This window comes from Balaenoptera ricei, chromosome 1, assembly GCF_028023285.1.
Source record: "Balaenoptera ricei isolate mBalRic1 chromosome 1, mBalRic1.hap2, whole genome shotgun sequence".
In the NCBI taxonomy this organism is placed as follows: domain Eukaryota; kingdom Metazoa; phylum Chordata; class Mammalia; order Artiodactyla; family Balaenopteridae; genus Balaenoptera; species Balaenoptera ricei.
Window position 1 is genome coordinate 7,321,650 of NC_082639.1, and position 16,800 is coordinate 7,338,449.

Consider the following 16,800-nt stretch of genomic DNA (forward strand, 5'->3'; position numbering starts at 1 on the left):
TCCCAAATACCCCGCTGCCCCTCCCCAGATCCTTCCCTTTGCTGTTTGCACCCACCCCACCTCCAGCTTCCCTGGCTTCCTTCCTGGTCCTCCAACGTGCTCAGCACATTTGCACTGGCCGTTCCCTCCGCCGGGGATGCTCTTCCCTCCGATACCAGCAGGGCCCTTCCCTCACCTCATTCATATCCTCGCTCTGCTGGAAGGTCCTGACCTCCAGTGTCCCCTCCCCCACCCCTCTCCCCTCCTAACCTGCTGCATATTTCTTTGCAGCATTTAGTAGTTCATGACACTGTATCTTATTCTCATTCTTCATAGTTTCTCTTCTCACTGGAGTGTAAGCCCCAGGAGGGCAGGTCTTTGTCTCGTACGGTGCTGTATCCCAAAGCCCAGAACTTGTCAAATGAATCAGTGTTGCAAAACCTGGGTCACCCCCAGTGTATGGAGGTGCTGGGGTTGGATCCAGCCTCATGACCCCAAACCCCGCTACTCCCCTCCTCCCCTTTCCACATTTCCCCCACACCCTGGTCTAGGAAGAGCTTTAGAGGATTTGTTTAAAGCCAACTGCTGTTTCTGGAACATTGACTGTGCTAGGGGCAGGATTATTCACTCAGGGAACCCTCTCCAGCGCAGGGTCAGGAGGTGCTGAAGTGACTACCCCAGGCTTGCACGGCTGGGATTTGAACCCAGGAAGCCTGGGTTTTGAGTGTGAGTGTTTTTTTTTTTTTTAAGATTTAATTTTTTATTTATTTTTGGCTGTGTTGGGTTTTCGTTGCTGCGCGCGGGCTTTCTCTAGTTGCGGCGAGCGTGGGCTACTCTTCGTTGTGGTGCGCGGGCTTCTCATTGCGATGGCTTCTCTTGTTGCAGAGCATAGGCTCTAGGCGCACGGGCTTCAGTAGTTGTGGTACTCGGGCTCTAGCACGCGGGCTTCAGTAGTTGCAGCACGTGGGCTCAATAGCTGTGGTTCGTGCGCTCTAGAGCGCAGGCTCAGTAGTTGTGGCGCACAGGCTTAGTTGCTCCGCGGCATGTGGGATCTTCCCAGACCAGGGCTCGAACCCGTGTCCCCTGCATTGGCAGGCGGATTCTTAACCACTGCGCCACCGGGGAATTCCCGAGTGTGCGTGTTTTACAAAAAAGATAACTCAGTTTCTGTTTGGAGCTCCCATCCAGGTGGGCCCAGAAACTCAGTCCCCGTCAGTTCAGCCCTGGTCCCACAGGAGCCAGGTTCATCTGGGCCACCTCTGAGTTGTCTGGGTCTTCCTGGGCCCTTCGGTCCAGCTCTGACCTGAGATGAATGAAGTGCGAGGGCACAAACCATCCACCCCTGGGTCATTCCCCACATGGCAGGCACAGCCTGGAGCCCCAGCTTCTCTTCCTCAGGTATTTCCCCCCTGGCCACCTCTCTGCACTTGCTGGAGCCTGTGTCCTCAAAAGTCAGACTTCCCGGGAATCAAGCCTGACCTTGGCCGAGTTCTCTACCCATCTGCACTGCCCTTGCATTGCCACCACCGTTATGGTGTTGTCCCCAGAAGGCAGCAGCTTCCTAGTGGTGTTGACAGGGACCTGCAGTGAGGATGCATTTTACATCTTGACTTAATGGTCCCCCACACATACCTATAAATGGGACAAAAAGCCTCAGGGAGGGATACCACCCTTGCTATGTGGAGTACAATCTAGTATTGTTTATTCTGTTGCATTTTTATAAACTTGACCTGCTGAATGGATTTCCAGTACACTAATGTGTTAATATGTCACAACCTGCTGTTACTGCTATTGAAAAATATTGTCCTAGAGCAGAAACATCCAATCCCACAAAGCACAAAGATGCTGTTCTGGAATAACTCAATAACTGGGGGTTATTTTCTGGGGGTTCACTCTGTGTCAGGTACTCTTAGGAGCACTTTACATGTATTAACTCATTTAATCCTAACAACAGTTCTAAACGTTGAAAGCCAGTATCAGCATCCGTGTTTTTCAGATGAGGAAATGGAGGCACAGAGAGCTTAAGCCACTCACCTGAGGTCACACAGCTCCACAGTGGCAATGCCAGGCACTTTGGCTGCAGGGAAGGGTCTCTTCATTGTGAATCTTCACCACACTTTCCTTGGCCAAGGCAAATGGGCAAGGGTTTGAGCTGGATAATTTTTGCCCTGCCTGGAAGGAAAGGCCCCTCAGCAAAGAGGGCTTCGTGCCAGGACGGGGCATGGAGGCAGGTGTCTGGAGCACTTTGTGGAGGGGCTGAGGAAGTGGGCTGCTCACTTGTACCCCTGCAGCCGGGTGCTCGTCTTGGCTCTGGCTGCACTGAGTTAAGCCTGCTGCGGGCATGTGTGGGTGGCGGTGGTGAAAGCACTCGAGGTTGAACAGAGCAAAGATGCTTACTGCATCCGTGAGAAGCTGTGGAGGCTGGCTTGGCTTTTGGAGGGGGAAGTTCTGCAGGACAAGGTGGCAGGCCCAGAAGGAAACTGGTCTGGAGGGCTCTGTGTGCTCCTCTGAGCGGCTTGCGGGGTGCCTCCTGTCCATCCGAGCTGTTCTCCACCGACCAGCTGCCCCCTTAATACCCAAGATCTCTTTTCCCTTCCATAAAATGGGACCAAAGTCTTTCCCAGTCAGGAGGTCACAGGAGTAACACGTGTTGACTTCCTTACAGCCCAAGTGCCACTTTTCTTCTAGGACTGCTATAAATTCTCCACCTTGGCGGGTCCATTTCACTTACAATTCAAAAGGAACTTGAAGTAGCTTCCTCCAAAACACACATGACAACAGTTAAAAATAAAGTGAGAAAGAGAGATCAGAAATTGTAGAGAGGAAGGCAGAAGTCTACCGGGAACTTGAGGGGCCATATTGACTGTACTTGATGCCACAGTTAACTTGACTTTCCTGGTACCCCAGGCAAAAGAGGGGGATAAGTCCTATGGCTTGGTTTCTAAAAGGAAGTGCATTGGGGTTTCAGGAAAGTGAAACTTCTTCTTGGACTGGGGCATAAGCAGTGTGGCATGGGCAAATAATCGAGGATCTGGAAGTAGCTAGACACTGACTGTGTGGCCCCTCAAAAGGATTCAACCTTCCTGAGCCTCAGTTTTCGTATCTCTCAAGTGGGGATGATAAGATTTCTCTTGGGAGGCTATTGTCGAGATCAGAGATAACAGCGTGTGAAGCACATCTGAGCACTTGGCAGGTCTCCCGTCTTGCGTATTACAAAGCATGATCTGACTAGCTGTCAGCAAATACGTATTCAACGAAGAGTTCCTTTGGATGATGCAAAAGCGTTCCTCATCTGACTGTTTCTTACGACCAGCTCTGAAAATCAGTAAGCAGTGTTTAAATTGCAACCAGGCAAAAGCAGGGCTAGGACAGATGTTCGGAAACATCCAAACCTGCCATCAGATTTTCTCTCTGAAATGTCCATTTCTCTTCTGGCTTTTGACAGTATCGCCCTGGAGTGGTCCTGGCCTGGGGTAGGAGTGAGGCTGTGAGCCTCAGATGTTCTGTTGGGAAGGATGTACACTCCTGGGGACAGACCCAACATTCTCTGCCAAAGAGACCCATGGTCCCTCCTGGTTCCTCCACAGGTATCATCCAGTTGAGAGATCAGAGCCTGCAGCCTAGATCTTAGAAAACTGGGACCACTTAGTAACCCACTCTTGTTGCCCAAATTCTCTCCCCTTTCCTGGCTAGACACAGAACCGCCTGCTGCTTCCGTTGCTGTAGCTAGCACTGAGCCCAAGATGGTCCTGAGAGGCCAGGGAATCTCTTGGATAGAAAGAGCCTCTTCCCAAGCCTCAGTGTCCTCATCTGTCCAAGGGAACCAAACAGGTGCTTTACCTCCCAGGCTGGGTTGGGGAGGGTCCTTTAAGTCATTTGATTAAGCTATTGACTGGCTCATCCCCCATCACATCCTAGAAGGATCTGAAGCCACTACTGTAATCTGGGGCGGGGCGGGGCGGGGTTGTGGGGGGGGGCGTTGACCCCCAACCCCCATGCTCTTTACCCATCAAAGCCTGGAGGCCACCGTTTCCCTCTAGGGCTGAGCGGAGTGGGACTTTGAGCTCCAAGCCCCGCCCCACTTACCCTCCCTCCAGCCCAGTTCCCTGCACTTGGCTTTGGGGGCGCTCCTGACTGCCTCCAGCTTTTCTCCCGCCACTGTTTAAATTCTTTAGTGTGTGAATGTGGAAGGCGTGGGGCTCTTATGGGTTCTTAGGACCTTTATTTGGTTGTTTTCTTTTATATATAAATACATATAAACTTGTTTTGAAGAAGGTCAAGGTGCAGCTTCCAGAGGCCCTGGAATGATGCCCCTCCACCCGCAGACGGGGTGGGGACTTGGGGGGCGGGAGGGGAGGGCGCAGCGGCAGGAGAAGCGGCGGGAGGACCTGTTGTTTTTCCTGTTGCAAGTAAAAAGGAAACAAAGTGGGAAGTGGAGTGTGCGGGCTGTCAGCAGGCGGGGCGCCCGTACCGCGCCCCGCCTCCCTCCCTCGAGGCTCACTCGCGCCCAGCGCCGTCGCTCCCAGCGGCCGCCGGCCCGAGCCGCCCCAGCCCCTGCCAGCCGCGCCGGGACCGGTAAGCGCTCGCCTCTGGCTGCGTCTGCGAGGTGGGGGAGAGGACCAGGGCCGGGGACATCGGGGGACCCCGGGGAGCCGCGGGACCGGCTTGCGGACTTCTCCCGGCGCGTACAGCCCGTGCGCCCGGCTCTGTGCGCCCGCCCGCGTCCAGCGAGCCCGGGACCTGGGCCAAGGCTGTGCGCGGGGTCGGGGCCGCCCCCTGAGCGTCCGCCGAGAGGGGTGCGCCCAGCTCCCCTGCGCCTGGACTGCTTGCCCCGCGGAGCGGGATGGGGGAGCTCCCCGGGCCCGGCGGCGGGGTGCGGGCTGCGCTCCCAGCGGCGGTGCGGCCTCGCATGCACCCGCCGAGGCGCGGGGAGACGGACAGCGCTCAGCCGCGTGCGCCCTGTCCCGGGCGCTGGCGAGCGGGACCCCAGGGCGCCCCGGCCGCGCCGCGGGGTGCAGGCTACTCTCCTTAACGGTGGTGCCGCCCCCCTGCTCCCGTCGAGCGGTGGGGAGAGGGGTGCGCACACGTCCCCGGCGCCCTGGCCCGGCGCGCCCTCCCCAGCTCTGGTGAGCAGGGCCCTGGGCTGGAGAGCGGCCGGGGAGGACGTTGCCGGGCGCGTGGACGTTGCCTAGCCGCGGGCGCCGCTCACCGCGTGTTTACTAGAGCCGCGCGGCGGAGATCAGCCCCCGGATCTGCGGCTGGGCCCGGGTTACGGCGGCAAAACCGCCTTCAGCTTTGCATTTCCGGACTCTTTTTTTTTCTTTCTTCTTTTAAATACTCTTACCCGTAATTCAGCCTGAATGAGGCTTCTTCTTTTTTTTTTAAATCGCGTTTCCTGTTTTTATTTAGGCTTCGCCTTCTGCACCCCTTTCTTTGAGATCGAGGAGAGGGGAACAGGGAGAACTTTCTTGGGGACCAGGATGGGGGGCACTGCTTTGCCGTCTGCTCCCTGCTCCGGTGGGGAGATGGAGGTCCAGGGGGCCAGGAGAGGACTGATAGGAGGCCCCGAAAAGCGCGCTCCCGGAGGGGAAGCGGGTGGGGATGGGATTTCCGGGGTCGGAGTGGGGGGCGGCCTGGGGCGGCCCACGTACCAGGTTCTCGCGCAGCACCCTTGGGATCCCCCCAGTTTGCAGATGGAGCGCTTTGGCGCCCTCGGATGATTGAGCGGCTTTCACTTCGTTCAGGTGTCCCCTGGAAGGAGGGACCTGTGGGGTCTCGAACCCCACCGTACCATCAAGTGGGGCTTCTTCCCGCGGGCTCCTGCAGAGCCCCAGTGGACGCCACCCTGAGAAATGTCCTGCACGGTCACGTGTGTGTGCGGGGCGGTTGTGCCTTGGGGCCGGGAGCGGGTTCCTTCCCCAGGAATCTCGGAGCGAAAGGTTCACTGCTCCAAAGGGACTTTGAAACCGAGGACTAATCCCACCGAGCACTTCCCGAAGGGGTGCGCACCCCTGGAGTGACTGACAGTGCCTTGGTGTTCTTGTCAAGTGAATGGTACCACAGGGGACTCTTCCCCTCCAAAGAACTGACCGTTTTTACAGATGGTTTTCGGTTAACCATAGGAGCTGAATGATGTCTCCATTTTCACCGGAGGAAACGAAGGCTCAGAAAAGTTAAATAACTTCCCGACCCACACGTTTACAATTAGCTGATCCAGAATTCCGGTTCCTTCAGATGCCAAAGCGTTTAATCATCTGATGGTGTAGCTGCTTGCAGATGAAGGAGAATGTTTGCTAGTAGTTCTCTTGTTGTGGGGACGGGGGACTCGGAGTGTCCTTTCAGAGCCACCTGGATACTCTCCTGTAAAACCCTACTACCGTTGTCCACCCGGTTTGATTGATGTGACAAGTGGGGACGAAGATTCTTCTGATTTAGCAGGCTGTCACCAAACACAAGGAGACAGGAACAGAGCTTTCTCTTCTGCTCTCTCTAGAGCAGAAATTGCCAACCCTTTAGCCTTTCCATGCCGTGCTGTGGCTTGATTTCTTGACTTTGAGGTTCTGTCCATCCTGGCTCATGAGAGCACTGCCTAGCACATGTTGAGGTTGATTCTCTTTTGGTGCTTTCACCAAAGTAATGGAAGACGCCCTGGAGTGTGCGGATTGGGTGGGAGGATGGGGTGTGCTCTCAAAACCTAGTCGGCAGTTGCCAGCTCTAAAGACAGCCAAGCTTACCTCCTTCTGAGCTCCACTCCCCTCACCTTCTCCACCCATGTTTGGAAACAACGCTGGCCACTCCACGAATATAGTTGTTTCTGGAATTAGGGCAACTGCCCCAGAGGCCCTCCCGGCCATGCCGATGCCCTTTCCCAGCAGGATAAGCTGCATTTCTACAGCCTCGGTCCATGCCCGGGGAGGGCACATAAAGCATATCTTTGCATGATGCTGCGGGCTCCATCCCTTCTCTTGCTTTATTACGTTTAGCAAGTGTTTACCGTGATCCCCCGGGGTGGAGGGGGGGGCGGGGGGCGGGCCAAGGGGTTGTGCTAACAACAAGGCAGGCAGGCAGGGCGGGTACCAGCCCCCGGGGGAGCTTACACGGCACAGACAATCCACAAATAGAGACCAGCCTCAGACCCAGTTAGCCTTTGTGCTTGGTAAAGGGAGATAGTGGGGGTGGGGGTGGGGGTGAATGGGGGGATGTGAGGGGTTAGTTCCTGCTTCACCTTGTTTTTCTTCAATTGCACAGTTAAAGGGAGAAGTGAATGTGCAACTTATGAAGCAATTCCCCTTTGGCTGGCTTATTTTTCAAAACCATTTTTGTTTAGAGAGCAGTTTCCTCCCTCCAGCTGCTTCTGTGGATCTGACCGTGGGACTTGGGGCCCCATCAAATGTTTCCTTACCGTGGGGCCTCAGAAGAGCTCTTTCAGCCACTCTCCAAGGAGCCAACACGTTTCCCAGCCAAGCTGTTGGAGGGGCAGGTCGGGAGGGCAGCGCTCTGGGCGGGTCAGGGAGTGTCAGTGCCCTGCTGTCTGGGAGTGAGACGCGTGTGGTAATTAACCACCAGCCAAGGATGGCTGGAGCCTGACTGATTTGAGAGGGAGGAAAACATTCTCGTCTTGGTGCCACTGCCAGCGTTTCAAAAATGACAAAGGTTGCAAAACTCCTCTCTCCTTACAGTTAACGCTAAAACTGAATTTTCTATTTGGTTGGTGGAAATCCCCTGCAATCATATCAGAAATGCTGCCAATTTCAAGATGGAAAAAAAAAAAAAATTAAAAGCCTGGGAACCTCCCTCCTCACTCTCTCCTTGCAGACAAACGCTGACTCTCTTTGGGTCATTCCAAAATATGGCCCACTCTCCCCTCCCTGCGGGTCGGCCCGGTCCCTGGGGCCTGAGGCCGGCGCTGCACCAGCTTGGTGTGTAGGAGAACCCCCCACTCCCGCCCCAGAAGGGGTGACCTCACCCGTTCAGAGAAGGCTCTCTGAGCTTCTCCTAGAAGTGGGTGCTTTCCAAGCCCACCTACTTTCTGAGCCAAGAGGGAGTGTTGGGAGTGATGGGTGTGGCTGTTTCTAAAGTGGTATTTCAGTTCGCTTCTGTTTCACTCTCTTTGGGGGAAATCGCAAGCCTCAGAATCCCCAGTTGTTAACATTGAAATAGCAATGTTACCGCCAGTCTTAAAGATTTCATATATTCGTGGGTAAAGTGCCAGGCACACAGTGAAACACATAACGTCTGTCAAGGAGCTGGTGTGTAGAAGGTGATCTGTAAGTGATTGATTATTTTCCCACTATCCCAACGTAGCCACTGCCAATTTGGGTATCTTTTCCTTTTTTAAAATGTGCATTTTTAATTGTGATTAGTAGGCATGTGCTCTTTTATCTTAATTTTTATGTTTCAGTTGTGGTAAAATATATATAAAATTTACTATTTTGACGTACATTCACCTTGTTATGAACCATCACTACCATCCATCTCCAGAATTCTCTTGTCTTGCAAAATTGAAACTCTTTACCCCTTAAACCCTAATTCCCTATACCCCTTTCCACCCAGCCCCTGGAAACCACCATTCAACCTCCTGTCTCTGAATTTGACTACTCTTGGTATCTAAGTGGAATTGTACAGTATTTGTCCTTTTGTGACTGGCTTATTTCACTTGGCATAATAGCCTCTAGATTCATCCATGTTGCAGCACGTGTCAGGATCCCCTTCTTTTTTAGGGCTGAATAATATTCCATTGTGTGGATGGACCACATTTTGCTTATCCAGTCATCTATCAATGAACACTTGGGTTGCTTCCACTGTGGGGTTATCTTGAATAATGCCACTTTGAACGTGGATATACAGATATCTGTTTGGGTCCTTGCTTTGAATTCTTTTGCATGTATAACCAGAAGTGTAATTGCTGGCTCATATGGTAATCCTATACTTAATTTTTTGAGGGGCAAAGCATGTGCTTTTGTAACTTGCTTTTACACTTAACATGGGCACATTAGCATTTTTCCACATTGCTTCATCACCTGGCCATCCTTTTATTGACGGTATAAGTGTCCTAATGCAGGGACACCATTATTTTCTTGGTCATCCTCCATTGTGGGACATTTATGTTGCTTCCAGACACACACACACACACACACACACACCCCACTTTTGAAATACTGTAACGGATATTTTCAGGTATCTGAGTTTTCACGAATTATCACATTAAAGGCATTGACCATTTTCACAAATTATCACATTAAAGGCATTGACCATTTTTATGGCTCCTGAAGCTAAATGTTTTTCCAAGAAAGATAGGACCAGTTTATCCCAGTGATATATAATAGTTTCATGACACTCTTGCTGGCATTTAAAATAATATTGGAAAAAAATGTTTTACTAATAGGCCTAAAAGTTAGTCATCTTAAATGTGCTTTGTTTTCTTTCTGTTTTTTTGTTTGTTTGTTTTTGCAATGAGACTAAATAGCTTTCTTTTTGGTTGCTAGCTCTATGTACAGCATGAGGTTTGCTGCAGTGTAATACAGTAGTTAAACCCTTGAACTCTGGAATTGGATGGAACTCTGGAATTTAAACTGTAGTTTCTCCACAACCCTGCTGTGTGACCTTGAGTAGATTACTTACCTTCTCTGATCCTCGGTTTCCTCTTCTATAAAGTGAAGCTAAAGGGATCTATTCTTAGGGTTGTGTTAAGGATTAAGTGAGATAAACTAGATAATGAACATCACCTAGCACATAGCTGATACTCAGTAAACACTAGCTGTTTTCGTTATTATCATTATTTTAACAAGTCCCCATTCACTCTCACGATTCACCTTGTTTCTGCAAGGAGAGACGGTTTACATTTAAGCCAAAGGGATCCATTTTTCTGCTGTAAAGGTAGCCGATCCTAGGAGGAAGCTGACAGCCCCTCTCTGTCGAAATGGATCCTTTCGATGGCTGTCTGGCTGGCTGCATTTGGGTGTGAGCCTCCCTGGGGCAAATACATGAACCGATGCCAGGTGATGCTTAACCTCGCTGAAAGGCGGGGCTGTGGGGGGCTGCAGGACCCTGTGCTCTACGGTACTGTTGCCTCCATAGCGTGGAAGTGGGGGTAAAGGCTTACAAATGGTGGAGTCCAGAATTCATCTTGGTGACTGTTCTGCATCCACATCCTGATGCCCCTTCATGCAGTTTGGGAAACTGAGGCAGGTGTTTCAGGTGTGGGACTCTGGGGGCTTTGGCACCAGCTTGGGTTGCTGCCCATGAAGCAGGCTTTTGCAGCCCCTTGGAGTAAAGAGGCCTCCATGCTCCTCTCAAGTGGGCATCAGGTAGCCTCAGGTGAGGGGGGATGTAAGTCCAGCACACAGATTATTTATCCATTTTAATGCATGCATTTTCCTCTTTGCTGCTGATCTGTGTCTGAGGAGGAAGTTAATAAAACCAGGGTCTTGGTCTCAAATAAACAGCTTCGTGAGAAATTTCTTCAAAGGGGAAAAAACACAAGAAAACCCCTAACTTTCCCCTTTATCTGTCCCTCTCAAAAAACTCCATTAGAAAACATTTCTCATGTTCAGAGCCAATGAAAAGGTGAGCAAAACCACACCTCCTGTTTCTGATGGCTCTTGGGTCCAAAAGCCGGCTCACTGGGTCATGAATCTTTTTTCCCTATTGTGTGGTGTGACGAATATTTGAATACTACAGGTCATCTACTGTCATTGGGAAACCAGTGATGAAGCGTGGTCTATTTTTAAATTAAGTGCAGCAGCACATCTAATATGTGGCAGCTTCGTAAGATGTGTGTGGCTTCATATTTCCAGCGGGAAGCACAGTGGGAGGCACAGTGTTTTGAGAATGGGTAGAAAGGAAGCCTTATGTTCGCGTCTGAAGCAAGAACTTTGGGACTTCCCTGGCGGTCCAGTGTAAGACTCAGGGGGCACGGGTTCGATCCCTGGTCAGGGAACTAAGGTCCCAAGTGCCACTCAGCCAATTAAAAAAAAAAAAAAAAAAAAGCCGAGCTTTAAAATTGGACAGAAGTTCAGATCTTGGCTTTGACCCCTAACACATAGTGACCTGGACGAGTTGCTTAACCTCTCTGAGCCGCCAGGTTTTCACCTGAAAATTGGGATAACAGTAGCTCTTTTACTGGATTGTCGTGAGGATTAGAAATAAGGAAAAACCTGTACTTGGTAATGGGCATCCAAAAGTTGCTGTTTTTGCCAGTGGATGAATGAATCTTTGCAGCCCACGCTGTAGGAGTGAATGGATTTTAAATGACAGGTATCTTTGTCATAAGTCGTTGAGGTTTGCTTGCATGCCAAGGTTTATTCAACCACTATCTTATTTGACCCTCCCATGAATGATCTTTTTGGAATGCACAGGTTGTGTATTAATAAATACCGCCATTTTACAGATAAAGGTTGGAATCGCTTTGTCCTTTGTTATCAGCCTGTTCCTCTCAGATGTGCCAAAACCAGAAGGTTTAGTTTTTTCAGCTTTTTCTAACCCTTCAAGGTCTGAAGGAGCTTGGAGGACAGGGGCTGAGGAGGGAGGAGGTGAGGTCTTCTAGTGAGGTCTGCCATCAAGTGGCCTTGGCCATGGCAGTGGGCTCTGGCTTGGCCCTGTCACCTGCAAGCTGCAGCAGCGAGACAGGGGTGCCCAAGTGGGCAAGCTGCTCTGGAGGCAGCTGTCCCAGAAGCCCTTGTGCTGCAGGTTTGTGGGAAAGTGGTTGGGAGATGGCTGGGCAGCTGGCAGTGACCTTGACCCTCACGGACTGTGCTTCTCCAACTTTCCCACCCGCTCTTCCTGCCAGAGGAGATGGGATTCCGACCCTAGCCTGCAGCAACCCACCCCAACTGTGACCTTGCTTTGAAGCTTCAAGTTTTATTTTTAACACTAACATTAATTTTACATTCTATTCCATGATAATCCATGTTTGTTTTGCTATGAGGACTATTTCTCCCTTACTTGAGTCAGATGGATGCTCTGGGAAGATGTTTATGTTTTTCCTGCGGCTTCCGCTACTCCCAGCCCAGTGCCTTCAACTATAGCTTGAAAAACATAGATTAAGGCAAAATAGCGATTAGATTAGACGCAACTGTGACAAGAAATGTCTAGCTTCATAAGAGCCCTTTTATCCTACGTGATTCATTGGTTGAGTAACTGCAACTTTGGTTTACGTACCTAATTAACATGCTACACCTCGAATCTAAGCATTTTATTTTAACTTAAAACATCGATGTACGTTGATGTACTGATGTAAGGCCAAGAGCTTTTGTTTGATCGGTTCATCATTCTTACGTAAGGCGTATCGACCTTGTCAATTTTTATTCTTCTCCCCTATCTCTCTCTCCTTTTTTTAATATTTATTTATTTATTTGTCTGCACCGGGTCTTAGTTGCGGCACACGGGATCTAGCTCTCTGACCAGGGATCGAACCTGGGCCCCCTGTATTGGGAGTGTGGAGTCTTAACCACTGGACCACCAGGGAAGTCCCTCTCCGCTATCTTTTACAGTTGCTTTGCTCAGTCTCATTCAACGGAAACTTTTGTTTTAGTGACTTGTCTTTATTATTTCTAAAGCAGCCAGTTCCGTCTTCATGGAAACAACTCTTTCTTTTTACACACCCGGATTTCATCCACTTATCCACTTACCACGTTGTGTCATTACAAAGGTGAACAGCTGGCATGGGTATATCTGGGCACAATCACAGCCAGCTCTTGCAGAGACCAGGACCTGGCAGCCTGGCACCCCGAGTGGTCAGCATGAGTGGTCAGGATGTCTTCAAGAGCAAATGCAGAGCATGGTTCCCCTGATTCTGCTAGGGAGAGGTTAGGTAAGACGTCGGAATCACAGAGCCTGGGCGAGGGGCGGGGTTTGACTTAGAACTCCCATCTCAACGACACCAGCCCCTCACTCTGAGACGAGCACAGCAAGCTCTAGAAGGGAGGCCTTTCACACCAGTTTCTTTTTCTGCAGATCCAATCAGCAGCATTTGTACTAATGAACCTTGCTATTGGCCAGCTCTGAATTGCCACCTTCATTGCTCTAACTTGCTCTGTCTTTGTCTAATAATAATAACAACACTGACACTTCTGTAGCCCCCCACTCTGCTAGGCGGTGTTCTGGGCACTTTGAAAATACTAATTTATTCTTTTAAGCACTATTGCGATCTCTGTTTTACAGAAGGGGAAACTGAGGCACAGAAAGGTTTAGTAACTTCCATAGGTATGACCCAGGAAGTGCCTAGGTAATACCTAGGCACTTCCTGGGTATTGCCCTAGGAAGTGGCAGAGCCTGTTCCTAACCCCTGTCCTGTACTGTCTCCAAATGTGGCCACCTATTTCCCAGGAGGAAGCATTTATTTGGGGCAGGGGAATCTGGATCCCAGGTGGGAGGAGGGCTGAGGCCTCTGGGAGTCCATTGGCTGTGCGGAGGAGCTGGGGTCCAGGCAGCCTTTCTCTTCTTGCTGGTCCTTTGTCTGGTGGAGTGTCTTCCTGGGATCTGTTCCTCTACAGAGAAGTGCCAGGAGGATGCAGCTTCCGGTACCCAGCTTGGCCCCAGCCTGCCCAGGTGGCGCCCATTCTCCCCCTCTGTACAGAGGAAGCAGGGCCTGGCCTCTGAAATCTCAACTGCTTCCTTTCCCCAACTCTTGAACCTTTTGTGGGAAGTCCACCTAAGGGTCCTCAAGCTAATGGGTGACACAGTCAGGGCATCGGGACTCAGGTGTCTTCTTGACCAAGTGGCCCCAGTCTGGTTCCTTTGCACTGACCCAGGAAAGGCAGTGTGGTACACTGGTAAGAGCAGGGCTCTGGGGTCAACCTGGTTCACACCTGCCTCTCCCATCACTAGCTGTGCAGCGTAACCTCCTTGAGCCCCACCCTCATCCTTTGTGAAACAGAGGGTCTGCCTTCAGGGCTACTTGTGATCATTAAATTCGAAAATGGACATAAGGCACCTAAAATGTGCCTGACTGTGGTAGACGCTCAGTGATGGGAGCTGCTTGCTGTAGCCCCAAAGACGGGCCTGATGACTGATGAAGAGGCTGTTGTTCTGAACTTATCCCAGACGCTCCCAGGGCAGGAGCAGCCTGGAGACCTGGGAGTGGAAGGAGGAGGCACGGGGCCACCTGCCAAGGAGAGACGGACCAGGTGATGGCTGATGGAATGAGACGTTCAGAGTTCTGTGTCATCCCCAAGGCTTACAGGTTGTCTGCAGATCTAGGGTTTCATGACAACAGGAGAGAAGGACATGTAAGCCCATGGCTGGGTGGAGAAGGAGGCTGGGGGCTGAGCCTGGGAAGGGGGTACCGAGGAGAATGGAGTAAACTGCCAAGTAGCTGAGACCCTTATGAGGGGCACCCATCTCCATTGCCACCCTGAATGTGTGTGTGTGTGTGTGTGTGTGTGTGACTAGTTTGGGATCAGGAGAGAAGAGAGGAAGTCGAGTTTGTAGCTTTAAAAGATATTAATTTCTTGGGGGTCTTGAGATTGGGGTGGTCTACATCTTCCAGGTGTCATAGGCTGTGATTTTCCTAGATCATGCATGCGCATGTTTTTAATATATGTGCTATATGTTTTATAAGTGTGTGTGTGTGTGTGTGTGTGTATACTATATAGATTTAATTGTACAGAATCAATACAAGCTAGTTATGAAAAGTTTGTTAAAAATACAGATTTGCCAAAGGAAGAAAAAAAAATCTATCATCCACCTGCCCTAGAAATCCACCACTCAATGGTTTCTAACCTTTTTCAGATTTTAAATCCTTTTGAAAATCTGCTGGGGCTTCCCTGGTGGTCCAGTGGCTAAGGCTCCATGCTCCCAATGCAGGGGGCCCGGGTTCGATCCCTGGTCAGGGAACTAGATCTCGCATGCTGCAACTAAAGAGTTCACATGCCGCAACTAAAGATCCCGCATGCCGCAACTTAAAAAAAGAAAAGAAAAGAAAGGAAAATCCGCTGAAAAATCTCAGACCTTCTCCCCAGAAAATGTTCTTAGGAGAGCATTTGTGTGTATACTTTCATTAGGTTCCCTGGGCCCCCAGGCTCACCCTAGACTCTGGGAGGGTGCAGTGAAGAGCTCTTTGGGTCCGACCGCTGGCTTCTTCACATTGTGAGACTCTTGACTCCGAAACCAACCTCAGAGGCTAGAGAGAGACGGAAGATTCTGACCACCCCAAGGCCTCTGTGAGACACACTTGTTCAAAGTCCGCTTTGAAGCTGTTTCTGTTTCCAGTCTTGACCACCTCTTAGATACGATGTACAAGTGTGCTCTGTGTCGTTCAAGTCCTTTTCTTTGCCCTAAATTCACTGCTCCTTCTGGGGGCTTTCAGCCAGGACCGGCTTTCCTGCATCACTGGGTGACTCCCCTGTAGGATCGGCTCATTTGCGGAGCCCGCCTGTCCTTTGGGACAGTTGCAGCCTGTGGGTTTGTGGCCCCCCCTCCTTCTGCATGAGGGGCCTTGGTTTGGGCAGGTGGAAAAGCCAGCCCAGGAGAGCTGGGTGTCGACCATGGGTGGGTGGAATGGTCTCTGGGGGATGGGAAGTCAGGGACATGTCCAGGCCTTGCATGTTGGGCTCCAGGCGGCTTGAGACCCTGTATGATGAGCACACAGACCCCCTTTCACCGAGTGGGTGGGCTGGCGCAGACCACCCCACCCCATGGTGCCCGAGGCGTTGGTTCGCCTCCCTGAGACCTTAGCATGTGCTCTGCTCCAGGCATGGGGGAGGGGGCCCTCCACTTTTGAGAAGCCCAAGGCTTTTCCTAGTCCTGTGGGGAACCAGCCTCCCTTGGTGCCACTTCCCATTTTGGACAGTGACCTCGCCTGGTTTCCTCTCCCCTTTTTCTTTTTCTTTTTTTAATTATTTATTATTTATGTATGTATTTATTTATTTTTGGCTGAGTTGGGTCTTCGTTGCTGCGCGTGGGCTTTCTCTGGTTGCGGTGAGCGGGGGCTACTCTTCCGTGCGGTGCGCGGGCTTCTCATTGCGGTGGCTTCTCTTGTTGCGGAGCACGGGCTCTAGGTGCGGGGGCTTCAGTAGTTATAGCGCACGGGCTCAGTAGTTGTGGCTCGCGGGCTCTGGAGCGCAGGCTCAGTAGTTGTGGCGCACGGGCTTAGTTGCTCCGCGGCATGTGGGATCTTCCCGGACCAGGGCTCGAACCCATGTCCCCTGCGTGGGCAGGTGGATTCGTAACCACTGCACCACCAAGGAAGCCCTCCTCTCCCCCTTTTCTAAGACAACAAGCTTTATTGAGATATAATTCACATGCCATAAAATTCACAATTCAGTGGTTTCTTAATATACTCACAGAATTGTGCAACCATCACCATAATCTATTTTAGAACGTGTTCATCACTCAAAAAAGAAACCTTGTACTCACTAGCAGTCACTCCCCAGTTCTCCCCAACCCCCCCTGCCCTAGGCAACCACTGGTCTACTTTCTGTTTCTATGGACTTGCCTGTTCTGGGCATTTCATACTCATGGAATCATACAGGATGTGGTCTTCTGTGGCTGGCTTCTTTCACTCGGCCTGTTGCTGATTCTTTAGGAACGTGTCTGACTCATAATTACAGTGGAGGAGTTGTTTGTACTGACTGTTTATTCAGTCGCAGGCATTGGACAGAGCCTCTGCTATACTAAGCCTGGAGCAGGTGCTGGGCCACACAGCAAGGAACACGGCAGCCATTAGTGTATTAGTTATCTATTGCTAGGTAACAAGTTATCCCAAAACTTAGCTTAAACAACAAACACTTACCATCTCGGTTTCTTTGGGTCAGAATCTGGGAGCAGCTGGGGCTGCAGGTGTATGTGGCTGGAGGTACCTGCCAAGGTTTTGATGTGTCA

The 16,800-nt window shown here is 51.0% G+C and overlaps 1 protein-coding gene across 1 annotated transcript; it reads right to left on the reverse strand.

Annotated features, from left to right (window-relative positions):
• Nucleotides 1-4,476: 4,476 nt before the first annotated feature.
• Nucleotides 4,477-4,890, reverse strand: LOC132347483 (cuticle collagen 2-like). Its single transcript, XM_059894035.1, has one exon. It carries the CDS (start codon nt 4,888-4,890, stop codon nt 4,477-4,479), a length of 414 nt encoding a protein of 137 aa, XP_059750018.1.
• Between the last annotated feature and the right edge of the window lie 11,910 nt (nt 4,891-16,800).